The sequence below is a fragment of the Giraffa tippelskirchi genome, chromosome 7 (assembly GCF_054371585.1).
Source record: "Giraffa tippelskirchi isolate mGirTip1 chromosome 7, T2T-mGirTip1v1.2.pri, whole genome shotgun sequence".
Lineage (NCBI taxonomy): Eukaryota > Metazoa > Chordata > Mammalia > Artiodactyla > Giraffidae > Giraffa > Giraffa tippelskirchi.
Genome location: NC_137281.1, coordinates 7,391,664 through 7,410,029, shown reverse-complemented (window position 1 = coordinate 7,410,029; position 18,366 = coordinate 7,391,664). Strand labels below are relative to the sequence as shown.

The window sequence follows — 18,366 nt, the reverse complement described above, 5'->3', positions numbered from 1 at the left end:
AAAACTCATCCCTCCACACACACACCGCAGGACTGTCCTAGACAAGACACCTCTTCCTCCACAGCCCACTGCAGAAGGGCCTGAGGCTCCCACCCCATATTCCCCAAGATCACCAATCTCCCCCCACACAGAGGCCACCTTGCATGTCCTCAATTCCCTCCCAAGCTTGTGGCAGCCCCTCAGACCAGGGAATGTAGGTTGCATGCCGGTACCCTAGACGTAAGGGTCAAGAAGCACTTATCAACCTGGTGGGGAAATGAAAAATGAAAGGATCCCAGACTGGGAGTCAGACCACCTCGCTTCTCTCTCCACCTGGGTCGCTGACTGGTTGATTTGACCACAGGGCTGTCCTTTCTTTTCTCTGAGCCTCCTGCAATACCCACTCCCTGAAAGGAGAGGTGGGAGAGGGAGACTGGCCACAGGCCTGTCTGTTAATGCCTTGTTCAAGTATTAACAGGGGCAGGCGGCTTCTCATAGCATCTGGGAAGGTGTCCTCCATGCCAGGACTTCTCACTCATCCCCAGCCTCACATAAAACCACCTTCTGACTACCTCTCTGCATGTAGGACTCATCGTCTACACTGGCCTTTCTCTTACCCCACCAGATACTTGGCAATACTGATTCATGGTGGCCCTTCCTGACTCTGAGAAGGGAGGAGAGACACAGAGGGGAAGGTGAGGGTGGAAGGGGAACCAGACCCACTCCATTCACCTCCAGCTCCTGGATCTGGGTCATCCTAGACCCAGGGTCCCTGGAGAGTAAGGGAGGAGGCAGGAGGCCACAAGAGGAGTCTCGGGGCAGGAAGGGCCTGGGGACCTCTGCCTCTTTCAGGGCTCTCCAAATGGGGTTGGAGAATGCAGGAAGAAAAATTTAGAATTTCTACTTACATCTACCTTTTTTTAACCAGTGAGCAAAACAAATGAAACTTAACTGACATTAGGTATATAGAATAATGGGAGTTCACAGGTAAATTTTCTACCTAAGTTGGGGATTTTTTTCAGAAGGTGGGTACTGATAAGGGAGTGTCATAAAAGATGTTCAGACATGTTTGAGGTAAATAAAAGGTGCACATGAAGATTTTAGAAGTGATTGGGAACCAGAGTTGGGATGATGGAAGCTGGCATTGATTCTCAAGGTCATGACCTTTGGGGGGTAGGCAGTGGGAGAGAAGAGTTTTTGCCCAGGAAGTCACTAAGGGGTGTGGCTTCCAGAAAGGGCCTAGGTCCTCCACCCCTGCCCCCCAGCTGCCTTAACTCTATGTGACATTCAGAGAGGCTGTGCTATGCTTAGATGCTCAGTCATGTCCCACTCTTTGTGACCCCATGGACTGTAGCCTGCCAGGCTCCAATGTCCATGTAGATTCTCCAGGCAAGAATACTGGAGTGGGTTGCCATGCCCTTCTCCAGGGGATCTTCCCAACCCAGGGATTGAACCCAGGTCTCCTGCATTGCAGGTGGATTCTTTCCCATCTGAGCCACCAGAGAAGCCCATTCAGGAGGCAGGGCGGTGTTATCTATCTCCCACAGAAAGCCCTAATAAAGTCCAAGTTCTCTATGATTCCCTGTGCTGATCTGAAGGCCTCTATCCCAAGTAAGAATGAAGTATAACAGCCAGCTAACAAGGACTGAAATGTTCTAGGCATACTTCCCTCTTGGTAGGAGTAGTGAGAGGAGAGTTCTGGGATAGATTCAGTATGGCCGCCAATTACCAAGTTAGCTTTGGGGATTAACACATGTTCTGGATTGAGTGACCCTGATTGCTGCAAAGTTCCCCACAGAGTTTGGCTCAGCTCCAGGACACAGAAGGGTCTCAAAGGCAGGGGGAAACTGGGGTCACCAGCCTGGATGCTCAGTTTGCCAGAGGTTGGCAGTCTGGAGGGTGTATGTGTGGGTGGAGGCTGACATCTGGGCTGTTCACCCAAAGAACACTATGCCCGAGGCCTGTGCATGGGTGGGGGGAGGTCCCAGCAGACCCATTTATTAACTCACAGCATTGTTGTCTCAGCCTCATTCTGAGAGAGCAGCCTCTGAGAGGTCAGCCACCCCACCAGTCCAGTCTGGCGGCAGAGGTGGGTGGATTGGAGAGAACGTTGTCTCTCTCCATGGTAACTGGAAGTTGGGTCCTGAGAAGTGCTGTGATGCCCATGCCATCATGCCAACATGGTGCCCCCACTTTGCAGGGGGAAAGGGGCACCAGGTCCAGTCCTGGTAGCAATGGAGGTGACTTCTTCTTCTGAGTTCCCCAAGCCCAAAGCAGAGTGTTCCACTTAGCAGAAGTGGTGGAGGGGAGGAAAGAGCTTCTGGGTTGTCCATTTCCTTCCAAGGTCAAATGAGTGATGTCACTGATTGCTAGGCAAGTTTTCCATGTGCCCCTTCCCCTCCTTTCTGGCAGAACCAACTATTTCTGTAGCAAAATGTTCACAAATGCTGCCAGTCATTGGACAGATTTGCTGCCTTGGAAAAGGTGGGTGGTGTCACGAGTTACTGAACAGATTTCATTTTGGGGCTTTCTTCCTTGGTCTCCCTGCCCTTGTTGCTTTTGTCTATGGTTGTCGAGGCTGGGCTCACCTGCCTTGAGGCACGGAGGCTGGCACTCCTTATGGTCAAGGAAGACGACAGGGAGGTCAGTAGAGGTAAGCTGAACCAGGTAGAGCTCTCAGACTTGACTGAGTCCTGGCTGAGGCACCCCGGCTCCTGTTTCAGTGACCTGAGTAAGGACATACTTAACCCTCTGGATGAGGTGTTGCTGGTTCTCTCCTGAGACTTCAATGAGTGCTGCTTTGGCCTCTGTGAGGACATGGAGGACATCATGGGTGTCTTTTTGGACATTAGCTTTGCAAAGGGATCCGGGGCAATGTAGTCCTGCAGGGACCACCACTGGTGGAGTGGGTGGGCTGGAATCGGCAGGAAGGTGAGGATGCTGAGGAAGATGACCCAGCCCAGGCTGTTCTGCGGGTAGAGCTGTTTTACTTCCTGGCTCTGGGAGCAGAGAGAGAGGAGAGAGGAGACCAGGGTGGGAGGAAGAGGCAGCAGTGGTGGGGTCTCAGTCCACATGATGCTGGGGATCAGATTTCCCAGGGGCTGGCAAGCTGGTCAAAGGGTCCCTGGGACCATAGGAGCCCAGAGTTGGGGTCCTGCAGGGTGTGCTCTGCCAAGAGGTCCCCAAGGTGGGAGTGGGAGGCCAGGGTGGGGCAGTCTCACCCCACTGCTGTTCCAGGCAGTGTAGTGGAGGTGTGTCCCCTGGTAGAGCTGCATGAGGAAGATGGTGAGGAGGGCCAGCAGCCCTGGCAAGGTCACGTAGCACCACAAGAATGAGGTGAAGGGCCACAGAGGGCGGCCCATCTCACTGAACATTTCTTCCCTGAACCTGGGGTGGGGGCAACGGTCAGGGACATCTGGAAGAAAGCCCTCCTCTGGCCGCCGGGGCCTGGGGCCCTTAGGAGGGTGGGCTTTCCAGGCGTCTGGTTCTCCCACAAGTTCTCAACATTGAAGAGCTGCCAAGTCCTGCCAGGCCCTCCTTGGGGTTGGGTCTTGCATCTAGTCTCCCCATGGGAAACACCCCCCACCCCCAATCCTGGGGAATGCATTGCTCCCAGCCTTTTGTCTTCTGAATAGTCCACGTGGCCAATGGCAGGATCCCTGAATCCCCTGGATCCTGACTGCTTGTCCCATTAGGGCCCCCAGCCCCACATTCCCTCAGATCACTCCCTCCTGTACCCCTGCACCCTTAGCCAGACCTCCCTGCTGTGGGAAGGACTGAGGGGCCAGACCAGGCCCCAACTCTCCTCAGAGACCCAAGGTGGGGGGAGGGTTCCCTGGCTGGGCAGACCCCAGGGGCTTGGGCGTTCACCTCCCAGCTCCGTAGATCCAGGCCAGGGCCATGTTCTGGAAGACCACAGTGATGACGAGGGTCAGTGGGACCAGGAGGTCATCAAACAAGGACATTATGTAGCTGCCAGCGCGACTGGTGAAGATGAGGCTGCCCAGAAAACCTCCCAAGCAGAAGATCGCTAAGGCAGGGGCAGGTTTGGCCACACTTGAGGTCTATGTGTAGGGCTGGGCTCAGGGGTCAAAGTGAGCCCTGGAGACTGGGGGTGGCAGGATAAGGAGGGGCCAAAGGCAAGGCTGTCACTGGGGTCAGAATCCACAGTACCTGAGAGTATCCTGGGATAATTCCTGAAGATGGAGATGGAGTTCTGGAGGGGAAAGACAATGCTTTCCAAGAGCCTCATCAAGTTGCTCAAGCCTATGATGAGCAGGGCCATGAAGAAGAGGATGGCCCAGAAAGAGGCGCCAGGGAACAACGAGATGACTTGGGAGAAGGCTGCGAGTGCCAGGCCGGGGCCCTCCATGAACTGTGGGAGAGAAGGGCTCTGAGGTAGTGGTGGGTCTGGATGTGGGGAGGGAAATGGTGCAGTGATCGATTAGCAATGTCTGCCTTGGGCAGAAGAAAGAGGCCAGAGTGGTAATGGATGGTCCGAGTGCCCTTCTGGGTTTCAGGAGCCATGTGAGCTTAACCTCTTGACGCCTTGGTTTCCATCTCTAATACATGGGGATCCTGAGGTCAATGTGAGAATTAGAGGGACAGTTTCCCCAGCGGCCTGGGCACATATGAAATGGTGGTGGAAAAGTGATTATAATGGTTACCTTGCCTCAGAAGATGATTAGGTGCCCCCCCCCCTGCCAAAGACCCTAGGAAATGCAGATCCCTAGGTCCTCTGGGGCCGTTAAGGACTCCAACTCCCCTCCTGTTCCCAAACACGCACCATTTCCTTCTGCACCTTGATGCTGCAGGATGGGGATAAGTGGATGACCTGTTGCCGGAGATGGCCCGGGAGATTGTTGATCCATTCTAGGTAGTCCAGGGTGGGGAGCAGCAGGATGTCTTTTGGGGGCTTGGCATTCTGAGGCAGCACCCCCTCGTTTATCAGCTGCATCAGCTTTGAGACGCTCCTGAAGTGGGGACAGAGGAAAGGAAAGGTGGTGGAGAGCTGACTGCAGACCAGGGATGTCAAGGACTGAAGAGGAAAGTGAGCTGCCTAAGATGAGTGCAGCTGAGTAACAAGGGCAGGGACCAGAAGCTAACCACATGGACTTGGGGCCAGTTGGCCTGGGGATCCCACCTAAGTGGCAGGTGATGTTATATTTGCAGTAGCTAATTCCTCAGTGTTATGAATTGTGTGTCCCCGCCTCCTAGATTCATCCGGTGGGAAGTCCTAACCCCCCACTACCTCAGAAAGGGACCTTATTTAGAAATAAGACTGTTGTGGAGGTAATTAAAGATGAGGCTGTATTGTAGTGGCGGAGGGCCCTAATCCATTGTGACTGGTATCTTTCTATAACAAGAGGGAATTTGGACACATAAACACATACACACACGACATACAGAACACCATGTGAGAATGCCGGTGAGCTCTACAAGAACACCAAAGACTGCCAGCAAACCACAAGAGGCATGGGACAAACTCTTCCTTACAGCCCGCGGCAGGACACAGCCTTGCCAATGCACGGAGCTCAGACTTCTGGCCTCCGAAGCTGTGAGACAATACATTTCTGTTGTTTTAGCCACCCAGTTTGTGGAACTTTGTTATGGCAGCCCCAGAAAATGAATACACTCACGATTTTCTCTTTTTGGACCTTAAGTTTGGAGTGCTAGGTTCAACAGGCCCGTTCATAATACATTTTCCTCAACCAGCAGAGTGTGTTTGATCTTTTTTCTCCTTCATTTTTTTTTCAAACTATTTATTTTATTGGCTGCGTCAGGTCTTAGTTGCAGTACATGGACCCTTCCACTGAGGCACACAGGCTTAGCTGCCCCACAGCATGTGGGATCTTAGTTCCCCATCCTGGGACCAAATCTGAGTCCCCTGCATTGGAAGGCAAGCTCTCAACCACTGGACCGCCAGAGTGAATCACCACTGGACCACCTTCATTTTTGAATTTCACTCTTTCCTCTGCTTCTATAGCGACTCACTTTCATGTGTTTCAAATATGGATATTATTTTGTGGAAAAAATATGTTGTTTTGTGTGTCATCACTGAAGTGTTGTTGTGCTATAAACAGCATTCTGTTCCTTACTTTTTCTCTCTTTTTTTTTTTGCCGATAGCTGTACGTTGCTGAATATACATCAAGTTTATTGCTCCTGACTGCTGGATTGTACTGCATAATACTTATTTACATTCCAAGTAGTATGTCTCCAACTTTTTTTTTTCAAGATTGTTTTGACTATTATACATCTTTTGCATTTCCATATACATTTTAGAGTGATCTTGTCAGTTCTATGGTAAAGTTTGCTGGGATGTGTACTGCCATTTCCCTTGGCAGTTTGGGGAGAACTTATATCCTAACATCAATGATTCTTCAAATCCATGAACATAACATAGCTCTTCACTTATTTAGGTCTTTCTCTCAGCAATGCCTTATAATTTTCAGTATGTGATCTTGCACATCTTCTGTTAAGTTTAGCCTTAGTATTTGATGGGTTTTGATGTTAATGTAAATGGTTTTGCTTTTTTAAATTTTCATTTAACTGCTTTTTGCCATTAGCATGTAGAAAAACTTGATTGTTTTTGAATGGTGACTTATATTTCTGTGACTTTCCTAAATGCACTTATTTATTTTAGAATTTTTTTTGGAGATTCTTTTAGGTTTTCTAAGTACACACTTATGCCATTTGTGAATAAAGACAGTTTTAGTTCTTTCTATGCTCTATTCTTTTTATATTCCTCTTTTGCTTCCTTTCACTACTAGGAACTTCACTATAATATTGAAGAGATGTGATGAAAAGAGATACCCTTGTCTTGTTTTTAATATTAGAGGAAAATGCTCAATAATTAACCATTAAGAATGACATTGGACTTCCTTGGCAGTGGTTGAGTTTCCGCCTGTCGATGCAGGGGGCATGGGTTGGATCCCTGGCCCAGGGAGGATTCTACATGCCGCAGGACAGCTGAGCCCATGCGCCACGACTACTGAGCCTGTGCTCTAGAGTCTGCGAGTCTCCACTACTGAGCCCAGGCGCCCTAGAGCCTGCGCTCCGCAACAGGAGAAGCCACTGCAATGAGAAGCCCACCGCAGCTGGAGAGCAGCTCCTGCTCACTACAACTAAAGAAGGCTTGTGTGCAGTAGGGAAGACCCAGTGCAGTCATAAACGAAATAAAATAAAATTTCTTAAAAAAGGATGATGGTAACTGTTTTTCTGTTGTTGATATCCTTAACACAATGGTTTTCAACAGAGGGTGATTTTTTCCCCAGGGACATTGAACAATGTCTGGAGAGAGTTTTGGTTGTTACAACTGAAGCAGGGGAGGGCACTGATATTTGGAATCTAGTGAGTTTGACGTATATCTCTTATTATTTTGTTTTTGATGATTACGCTAGAGCTGTGCTATGTATAGTGGGCACTAACGAGGCCTGGCTTGAGTACTTGAAATGTGGCCAATACAACTGAGAAACTGAATTTTAAATTTAATTTAATTTAAATTAATTTAAACTAAAGAAGCTAGGTTATTCAGTTACTGGAAAACTAGCAAGTATGTTCAGAACAGCTTAGATAGGTGAAATTACTTTTTTATCTGTGTACTTTTATGAAATCTAAATACAAACTGGGTATTTCCCTTCAGCCTCAAGAATTTCCTTTAGTATTCTCTTGGTACAGACTTAGTTCTTTAAAGCTTCTTGGGTCCACGGCACTTCTATAACTGTATAGCAAAGTATGATTTTCATTTTATCCACTAAAAGATGCTGCTACTGTACAAATATGGACTTTTGCATCCTTCAATATCTTAACTGGAAGGAAAATTCCACTTTGAGACTTTAAAGAATCCCAGTGCCTGAATGCACTCCAGACCAAGTAAATGAGAATTCCTGCGGGGGGTGGGGGCACACAGACATAAGTATTTTCTAAGGCTTCCCAAATGATTCCAACGTACAGCCTGGGCTACAACCACTGACTATGCCTCAGAATGCTCTAACGGGCCTCTCTGTGAGTTAAACAATTGATTCTGAAAACTTCTTTACACCATTTGCAGTTTATAGAAACCTTTGGACAGTCATGGAATCTACCTGACCCAGGGGTTGAACCTGGGTCTCCTCCATGGCAGGCGGATTCTTTACCGTCCAAGCCACCAGGGAAGCCCAATCTTTGGACAGTCATATATCTGAGACTCTTTTCTTATCTATAAAGTGATGGATATTAGACTATTCCCTTCCAGCTGTTTTTCTCTGAGAATAATGTGATATTATTATTGTTGTTGTTGTTGTTATTGGAGAGGTTTGAGTCTGAAGGTCCATGAGGCTGGGGGGCTGCTGAAGTAGAGGAAGGAGGACCTCTTTTTGGATCTGCAAGCCTGCGACTACTCACTGCTTGACACAGGCGTGTCCACTGGTGGTGGTCCAGAACCCCAGCACTATAAAGATGATGGACGTAGTCAGCAATGAAGTCACCAGGTTGACCAGGGTCACCAAAGAGGCCACCTGGGCATAGTTGTCACCTCCAGCTTTGTAGGAGAATAAGATGGTGGTGCCCATGCCCAGGCCCAGGGAATAGAGCACGTGGCCTCCTGCTTGACGCCACAGGTCCAGCGAGGCCCAGGCAGAGAACTGTTGATCGGGGTGGTGGGCGAGAGGAGTTTGGGAATGGGCTCAGGGTGCAGAACCACCAGTGGGCTGGCGGAGGGGGCAGGCTGGGATGGAAACAGGAGGGACGAGAGGTGCACAGGGGACAGAAGGAGAGAAGACGCAGGGGAAGGAAACGCAGAGAAGGCCTGAGTGGCCGAGGGAGGGTGAAGGTCTGGAGTGCCCAGCCTCACCTCTGTGGTCACCATACGTCTGAGGCTGGTGGTTGCACCTTCCAAGAAGAGACCTCGGATGAGGAAGCAGAGGAGGATGATGTAGGGAAGGAATACTGAGAAAATCAGCATCTGGTAAGAGAGGTCAGGACAGAAAGCTGAAGTCAGGAGACATGGGCAGGAGGGGAGCATAGGACAGAGGCAAGCGTTAGCAGGGGACTGCAGGTCAGCAGGAGCAGAGAGAGTGGGGTGAGCAGCGTTCATGTGGCCCGGATGTAACAAGAGGGAGCTCCAGGAGGATTATTCTAAGGAGACAACAATGTTGTTTGGGGGGAAAAAATTCCACCAATCAGGTGGAGGCCCCAGGTAAAGATGGCTTTTAAATGGTGGTGCAGTTGTTGTTTAGTTGCTATGGCTTGTCCAACTCTTTTGTGACACCATGGACTGTAATCCTCCAGGCTCCTCAGTCTATGGGATTTCCCAGGCAAGAATACTGGAGTGGGTTACCATTTCATTCTCCAGGGGATCTTCCTGACCCAGGGATGCATTGCAAGTAGATTCTTTACCACATCAGGGAAACCCTGTGGTGCAGTTGGATACTATCAATTCATGGGCTTTGGTTTTTCTGGCCTATTTTTGAGTTTTGGGACAAGAACTGCAAAGGGGAGAGGAGCCAGTGAGGCTGAAGACTGGATGTAACACCTTCATAGCTGAAGGGGAAAAGAAGAAATGGAGAAGAGACTTTGTGAGAAAATGATATGCTTAATAGGAATTAAATTAAAAAAAATTTTTTTTTTTTTTGCTCAGAGATTGATGAGGGAAATTCACCTCCCTGCCACTGTGTCCTCTACTAAGCCTTTAGTAAAACCCACTTTTGTGTGACTGGCTTATTTTGAAGGCTTCAAAGACATGGTGAGCTGGGCTTCCAGGGATGCCTGGCATGAAAGTTGATTGCTTGCATAGATACAGGGGTCAGAAGGTACAGGTAATATTAACCAAGATAATATGACATTACTTTTCCACAGAAGGAGAATATCCAGGTGCCAAGGGGATGGGTTGGAAATAAGGATTGGAATAAAACAATCTAAATGAGAAACTTTGAAATCAGTGCCAATCGGCTCCTTTAGGGGTTAACAGGCACTGTCAAGATGCAGGAAGGTGGAGTATGCCAGGCTCAGGGGGTGAGGCCGTGGTCTGATCTACAAGGCTGTCTGCAGGTCCCTACGTGCAGTGATATGTAGATGAGAGATGGTGAAGAGGGAGCTGGGTCAGTCTGAGGTGCTCTTCTGTGCCACGGACGGAAGATGAGCGGTTCTCTTTGAGAGGAGCAGTGACAGCTGCTGAGGGCAAGTACAGCGTCTTCCTTAGGACCCCTGATGGAGTGGCTGAATGGTCACCTCTGAGCTTACCCTCTGGGCAGATGGGGGGTGGGTCATGAGGATTGGAAAAGAGAAGTCAGCAGGAAGGAGTTGGGTGGTATGGGGGCAGGGAGCCTGCGGATCTTTGGACCTGGCAAAGGTGAAGGAGTAGTGAGATCGGCAATCAGAGTGCTTACCTGCATTGAAATCTTTAGCCCTATCATCATGATTAAGAAGAGGAGGAACCAGACTGTGAAGATGCCCAGCGTGAGACTCAGGACGAGGGTCTCGACCTCTTCTTCAATGTGGTTTGAGGCATTCAGAATGGTGTGGTACCAGAAGTACTGGTGGGTTACGGTCTGAAGGCAAGAAAGGTCTGGGGGAACCCAGTCACTCAGGTACCACCTCACCTGGTGGCTGCCCCTGCTTATCACTGCCTCCCTTTTGGCTCTCACTCCCTGCCTCTTGCTTCTGGTGCCCCTGCCTCCCTTGGCTCTGCTGGCCCTCTCTCTCCCTTCCTCACCGGTGACGTTGATGCTCCTCACCAGTGGGCGCTGGTCCCACGGCAGGGGATAATGAAAGGAGTTGCTCAGGTAGGAGAGGCTCCAGGTGATGATAATGCTGTTGTACAAGCTCACCAAGATGCACACCTGGGGGTGGACACGGCGGGCCTGAGGGGGGCGGGATGGGTGGAGACAGGGAACCTGGAGACCATAAGGGGTGGACTGGGATGCCCCTGGCTGGGCCCTCATTCACCAGTACGCTGGCGTAGCCTATGCCGCCCAGCCAGGGAACAAGCTGCTTCCAGACCCGGATGTTGTCCACGCGCAGACATTTCCCCATGATCATCTCCATGTACATGAGGGGAACCCCGAAAAAGAGGAGCATGAAGAAGTACATCAGGATAAAGCTGCCTGAAGAAGAGAGCCAGGAGCTGTGCTCAGACAGCCAGGAGTCCTGGCCCCCCTCCTCTCAATCTCCAGTTATCTCCTCCCCCAAATCACCGGAGCCTAGGTGCCCAGCCTTAAAACTCCTTCTTTAAACTCAGGATCCAGGTCCCTGGCCTTACCTCCTCCATTCAGATGACACAGGTAAGGGAACCGCCATATGCTGCTTAGACCAATGGAGAAGGCAACCTGGATCAAGATGTTCTCAGCTCTTTTAGTATGAGCAAAGTAGTTTTGGGTCTTGGTGGCCAGAATCTCCTTGGCTGTGAGCTTCCAGGACGGTGTCAAGGAAGTTTGGCGTTCTTTGGAGGACTCTTCCTCTGATATTTCTTCAAGGGACTCCATGACTTTCTTCTTACAGGCCCACTAACTCCTGAGGGAATCTTGGGGTCACCAAGAAGAGCAGACTTTAAGAAACATGTCTCAAGATACCAGACTGTAAAACTCCATGACAGAAAAGGTTTTAGATGGCTTTCCTGGTGGCTCAGTGGTAAAGAATCTGCCTGCCAATGAAGGACAGGTTCAATCCCTGGTCAGGGAAGATCCCACATGCCTCCAAGCAACTAAGCCTGTGCTTCACAACTATTGAGCCTGTGCTCTGGAGCTGGGAGCCACAACTACTGAAGCCCACGTGCCGTAGAGCCCTTGCTCCACAACAAGAGAAGCCACTGCAACGAGAAGCTCGAGCACTGCAATGAAGAGTAGCCCCTGTTTTCTGAAACTAGCGAAAAGCCCTAGCAGCCAGGAAGACCCAGTGCAGCCAAATATAAATAAACTAATTTTTAAAAAAGGTTTTAGTCCAATGAAGGCCAGAGTTTCAATCTTGGCCCTTCTCATGAGTTACTGACTTTGAGAAAATAATTTCATTTCTCTGACACTCAGTTTTTTTCTCATCTTATAAGCAATAGATCGATTTCAAAATATTTAATAACTGTTATAGCAAGTGGGAAGTGGAATTAAATCTTTAAAGTGCTGAAAGAATAGATGTCCATCAGCAGACGAATGGATAAGGAAGCTATGGTACATACACACAATGGACTATTACTCAGCCATTAAAAAGAATACATTTGAATCAGTTCTAATGAGGTGGATGAAACTGGAGCCCATTATACAGAGTGAAGTAAGCTAGAAAGAAAAACACCAATACAGTATACTAATGCATATATATGGGATTTGAAAGATGGTAACGATAACCCTATATACAAGACAGAAAAAGAGACACAGATGCATAGAACAGTCTTTTGGACTCTGTGGGAGAAGGTGAGGGTGGGACGATCTGAGAGAATAGCACTGAAACATGTATATTATCATATGTGAAACAGAACGCTAGTCCAGATTCGATGCATGAGACAAGTGCTCAGGGCTGGTGCAATGGGATGACCCAGAGGGATGGGATGGAGAGGGAGGTGGGAGGGGGGTTCAGGATGGGGAACACATGTAAACCCACGGCTGACTCATGTCAATGTATGGCAACAACCACTACAATACTGTAAAGTAATTAGCCTCCAACTAAAATAAATAAATTAATAAAAAAAATAAAGTGCTGAAAGAAAATAACTTTGAATTTGGAATTCCATTTCTGGAAAACATATTCTTCAAGAATGAAGATGAAGTAAATACATTTTCGGACTAACAAAACCATGGAGTTTTGTTGCCAGAAGCCTGGCACTACTACAAATACTACAGACGTTTCTTCTGGAAGAAGAAAATTTACCTTAGAAGAAAGGTCAGACATGCAGAAAAGAATTGATAGTAATTAAAATGAAAATATGTGAATAAAATTGAGACTGAAAAAAAGAAACAGGAACACCTTGTTCAGTTTTAATTAAGTAAAGAATTAAATATATAACAACAAAGATTAAGAGAGTGGTAAATGGGAATTTAATTACTGTAAGTACTTTTCATTGCCTAGTAAGAGGATAAAAGAACAAATAAATATAATTTGATAAAATATATGTATCTTTAATATGTGGGGGAATCATTAAAATAATAGTTTAAATGTATAATTCCTAAGCTATCAGAGAAAAAAATGGACTAATGAAAACAATCAATGTACAAAGAATGCAAGAAAGAAGAGAAAAAGAAATATAGAATAGATAAGACAAGCACAAAACACCTAATCAGATAGTATATTTAAACCTAAATCTGTCTCTAACACCAAACACAAAAATAAACTCAAAATGAATTAAAAAGACCAGGTACTATAAAACTCCCAGAGGAAAACATCAGCAGGACACTCTCTGACATAAGTCACAGCAAGATCTTTCTTGATCTACCTCCTAGAGTACTGAAAACAAAAATAAAAATAAACTTAAAAGTTTCTGCACAGCAAAAGAAACCACAAGCAAAATGAAAAGACAAGCCACAACATGGGAGAAAATATTTGAAATGAACTGAACCACAAGGAATTAATCTCCAAGATATACAAACAGCTCATGCAGCTTAATTAAAAACAAAAAAAATACTTCACAAACAGCCCAATCAAAAATGAGGAAAGGGATTTCCCTGGTGGTTCAGTGGTTAAGACTCTGCACTTCCACTGCAGAGGGTGGAGGTTCTATCCCTGGTTGGGGAACTGGCCGTGGCACGGCCAAAAAAAAGGGAGTGGAAGATCTAAACGGACATTTCTCCAAAGAAGACTTACAGATGGCCAAAAAGCACATGAAAAGATGCTCAACATCACTAATTATTGGGCTTCCCTGGTGGCTCAGAAAGTAAAGAATCTGCCTGCAATGCGGGAGACCTGGGTTCGATCCCTGGGTTGGGAAGACCTGTGAAGGAGGGTATGGCAACCCACTCCAGTATTCTTGCCTGGAGAATCCCCACAGATAGAGGAGCTTGGCAGGCTACATCCATGGGGTAGCAATGAGTCGGACTGAGTGACTAAGCACTCAGATAAATGTAAATCAAAACTACAATGAGGTATCACCTCGTACTGGACAGAATAGCCATCATCAAAAAATTCTACAAACAATAAATTGCTAAATACTGGGAAGCGTGTGGAGAAAAGGGAACCCGCCTACACTGTTGGTGGGGATGTAAATTGGTGCAGCCACTATGGAGAACAATATGGAAGTTCCTTAAAAAACTAAAAATAGAGCTACCATTTGATCCAGCAATCCCATTCCTGGGCATATGTACTGAGAAAATCATAACTTGAAAAGATACATGTCCTATAACTCTTAAATAAATTGCTTCTTAATTAGCAATATTCCTCCATAGCAAACTTTATGACCTGGTGATTTTACCGATGAATTGACTAAACATTAAAGAAACAAATACTACTAATCTTGAATAAAAATCTTCCAGAATAGAAAAAGTAGCGAGACCAGCCTAACCTTAATACCAAAACCTGGCAGGGAATTATGAAAAAAAAGAAAATCACATTCCAATGTCTTTCATGAACATTAATGCAAATGTCCCAAACAAAATACTAGCAAATCAAATGCATCAACACATAAAAACAACATTACATCACAACTGAGTTGAGTTTATCCCAGTAATGCAGGGAAGTTTAAAAGTTTAAAAAAAAATCAATCAAGATAACACAATAAAGGATACAAGTCATAAAATCATCTCAATATTTGTGTAAATTTTTTATAAAATGCAAAAACTATTCATTAAAAAAGAACTCTTAGGAAAGTAGGACTAAAAATGAAGATCCCTGAATCCTCCTTCCAACGCAGGGGACATGGGTTCTATCCTTGGTCAGGGAACTAAGATCCCACATGTCTGGGGGCAGCTAAGCCCATGCAACACAACTAAAACTGAACATTCTTAATTTCATAGAGATTATTTACAGAAAAGCTTACAGCAAATATCGAACTTAGTGATAAAATTTTGAAAGCTTTCCCTTGGAGATCAGTAATAAGACAAGGTGCCCACTACCATCCCTTCTAGTCAAACTGAATTTAAAATTTGGGTAGGTTAATAGCATCCATGGCCCCAAATCTTCAATTTTTCCTTTATCTACTCCCTTCACAATGTCCTGAAGATCCTCTTACTAAGAGAGGCTGTAATCTACTTTTCTATCCCTTGAATCTAGGCTGATGTGCCAATTCAGAGACCAGGCTGCAAAAACCTTCATTGTTACTGCTTGCTCTCTTACACTTTTGCTATCACCATGAGGACGCATCTAGACTAATCTGCTGACACTGAGACATATAACACGGAGCTGAATCACTCCAGAGCTCCCGGCTCAAGCTAGCTTAGATCAGTCAGTAGCCCCATACATATTTGCTGACCCCAGCCTAATGACTCATGAGACACAGTAATAAATTCTTGTTGTTTTAAGTCACTGAATTTTGAAGTGATGTATTAAACAGCATTTTGACGGCAATAGATAATTGATATGAGATCATAGAAAGTAGAATAAGATTTTTTAGAGTATAAAGTTTGGAAAGAGAAGGAAATGTGTCATTATTTATGGATATGATTGTGCATGTGAAAAATAAAAAGGAATCCATAAGTACATAGTTGTACTAATAAGTGAGTAATAACAAGGTTGCTGAATACAGAGTTAATGGAATACTACTAATAGCATTTCTAATACCAACAAGAAATAGATAGCTAATGAAAAAATTAAAGGTAATGTTTATAATAACATGAAGATATTTCAAGTGTTTAGGAACTAATCTAACAAGAAAGATAAGACCTTTATACCAAAACCTACAAATGATTACTGAGAGAAGTAAAAGTTTTGAGTAACTGGAGAGGTATTCCATGTCAACTCAGAGGATCATGGAAATGACAGAATTAAGTAAGTATGAAGGGAAAATGTATATTCATATTGAAAAAACAAAATTTGACTATTATCTCACAACATACAAAAATTAATCCAGGAAGCTTCTAAAGAAATTAATATGGGAGAATATCTTCATGATGTGGAGGTTAAGAAATATTCCTTAAACAGAACTTAGAAAGGGCTAACCATAAGGAAAACAATAGGTAAAGGTGAGTTCATTAGAATTTAGTATATCTGTTCATAAACAGACGTGGCTAAAAAGAAGACTGAAGATCCCGTGTGCCTTAAATAATACCCAGTGCAGCCAAATAAATAAATAAATATTTTTAAAACTAAAATTATTAAAATTTAAAACTACAATTATTAATACATATATAAGTCTATTTCTCACAAATGAGATACAATTATAGAACATATATATTGGATAATACTGTTAAATGTAACATGAAAGTGAAAGTGTTGGTCAATTAGTCTGTGTTTGACTCTTTGGGACCCCACGGACTGTAGACCGCCAGGCTCCCCTGTTCATGGAATTCTCCAAGCAAGAATACTGGAGTGGGTTGCCATTCCCTTCTCCAGGGGATCTTTCCCATCCAAGGATCAAACCCACCCCAAGGGTCTCCTGCATTGCAGGCAGATTCTTTACCACTGAGCCACCTGGGAAACCCCAAACGTAACACAGAGTATATAAATATACATTAATATATACTCTATGAACATATATGTTATTTTTTACAGATTGGAGATTTACTGGATATATATAATATACATTTCCATTATATCATGAGTATATAATGAGTATTTTCCTAGGTAATAAGGCATTCTTTTAAAATATGATTTTTAATGGCTATGTAATATTCTGGAGTCATTATATAAACCTGACTAAATCTATGGTCTGCTTAAATCTTCCTGAGTATGCTTCACAGCCCGTTTAGTTTAGCACCCAGGGCCCTTCCTGAACAGCCCACTGCTTCCCACTCCGACTCCCAGCCCCCACCCTACCTCCAACAGCAGCCACCCCCTTGTCACCCTTTCAAGGCTTCTCACCTGCAGTTTGCTCTTTGATTCAGGCGGGAGAGTACCAGGAGTCTCGAGTCAGTGAAGGCCACGCCTATTACACCCCAACCCTACCGGCCTCAGCCCCATCACCTGCTGGAGGGAGTCGTCTCCAGGGCTGGCCCATCCGAGGCCTGGTTGAGGAGAGAGAAAGGGGGAGGAGTGGGGAGGCGAGCTGGGGAGCAGAGAGGGGGCTGGATGGGCCACCAGACTTCTGCTCTAACCGCTGGCGTTTTGCTAGCCTGCTTGCGGGCCGACCCTCCCCTTCCAGGTTCAGGGCATCCTGGACCCCTAAATTCCTAGAAAGAAAGGAAGATGGGAGGGGAAGTTCCGAGGTCTGCGTCCAGAGGCGGAGCGGTGCAGGAAGGGGGAACAGACGCCTGGGTCCCAGAGAGGTCAGGAACCGGGACCATCCCCCACCTTTACCCGCCACCGACACGCGCATCTGGACTAGACCGGTGGCTTCTGCCGTCGCTTGGGGGTGGGGGCGGCTTGGGCACGCGACGAGGGTATGAAGGTCGGTGCAAGCCATCGCCCCTGGGGTCAGAGGAGATTTTAATATCTCGCTGTAGCCGAAAGATGAGTTAGGCAATCTGCCTTGAAGATGCTCGCATCTGCGGTGCCTGCCATCTTCAGACCCCCATCCCAGCCCCTGTGGACTCACTCTTCCAGGTTTTGGACTCACAGTCCGTAGACCGCTGCGGGCGTCTTGCACTTATCTCTCTGAAGGGACCGCATTCCCTGCGGTTCCCAGAGATTTGAAACCTGAGGATCTGCGCGCTTAGGTATGAAGCACAGTTCAGTTCTTCCCACTCCTTTCACCCCATCATCCCTGCCTTCTTGGAGCATCATCTCTCCAAGTTTCTTCTTTGAGGATCCCTTGCTGTGGCTGGAGTGAGATCACCTGTTGCTAGGCAGATAGTAGTTTGGTGGTCTTGCGTCTCTGGGTTTTAATAGGTGAATTCATCACTAAAGATGAAACACTAAAGGAACTTAATATTCCCCCTAATAAATCAGAATAACACCCAAACAAGCTAGAAACAGTATAATAAAGTAAAAGGTGAAATCCATACAACAGAAAGTGAAAAAAGTAAAAAAAATCTAAATAATCCAAATGCTGCCTGAGCCTGATTTTTAAAAAGTAAAAATAAAAGTATCCAACATTAAGAATGAGAAAAGCAACATCATCACCAAAATTAGAATTTCAAGGGAATCCTATATGAAATTCTAGGTCAACAAATCTAAAACCCTAGAGAACACTGACATTATTTAGCAAGTTTAAATTGTTAAAAGTGATCCAAGAATTTGGGGGTGGGAGGAATCAATAGAAATGATTTAGAAGATGAGTAAAGATCTACCATTGATACAGGCACTGGGACCAGATGGGTTCAGCGCTGAGTTCTGTTTAACCTTTAAAAAAACAGATGGTTCTAATGTCAATTAAACCATATAACTCAAAGTATGATCCATGA

General features: G+C 46.0%; 2 protein-coding genes across 52 annotated transcripts in view; one reads left to right on the top strand and one right to left on the bottom strand.

Annotated features, from left to right (window-relative positions):
• The window catches only part of TRPM4 (transient receptor potential cation channel subfamily M member 4), a 62,886-nt gene extending 55,708 nt beyond the window's left edge, over window positions 1-7,178 (top strand). For both annotated transcript variants that reach the window (XR_014060811.1, XR_014060805.1), the window contains one exon: window positions 6,107-7,178. The gene's annotated coding sequence lies outside the window, so the exon portion shown is untranslated. The remainder of the gene's footprint in view (window positions 1-6,106) is intronic.
• Window positions 1,948-17,361, bottom strand: LOC145515264 (orphan sodium- and chloride-dependent neurotransmitter transporter NTT5-like). Of its 50 annotated transcripts, none has more exons than XM_081515216.1 (14): window positions 17,315-17,361; window positions 16,886-17,193; window positions 11,217-11,477; window positions 10,904-11,061; window positions 10,671-10,797; window positions 10,345-10,523; window positions 8,811-8,921; window positions 8,363-8,601; window positions 4,766-4,952; window positions 4,153-4,354; window positions 3,850-4,009; window positions 3,201-3,366; window positions 2,723-2,978; window positions 1,948-2,595 (listed from the first exon to the last, which is right to left on the bottom strand). In XM_081515216.1, exons 3-14 carry the CDS (start codon window positions 11,437-11,439, stop codon window positions 2,564-2,566), a joined length of 2,040 nt encoding a protein of 679 aa, XP_081371342.1. In that variant the 5' UTR covers window positions 11,440-11,477; window positions 16,886-17,193; window positions 17,315-17,361; the 3' UTR covers window positions 1,948-2,563. The 50 variants fall into 50 exon arrangements, 48 of the variants coding, with proteins under 48 accessions (XP_081371342.1, XP_081371329.1, XP_081371354.1 ...); XM_081515203.1 differs by having other exon boundaries at window positions 1,948-2,978; window positions 8,363-8,408; window positions 8,493-8,601; XM_081515228.1 differs by having other exon boundaries at window positions 8,363-8,408; window positions 8,493-8,601; window positions 16,886-17,333.
• Between the last annotated feature and the right edge of the window lie 1,005 nt (window positions 17,362-18,366).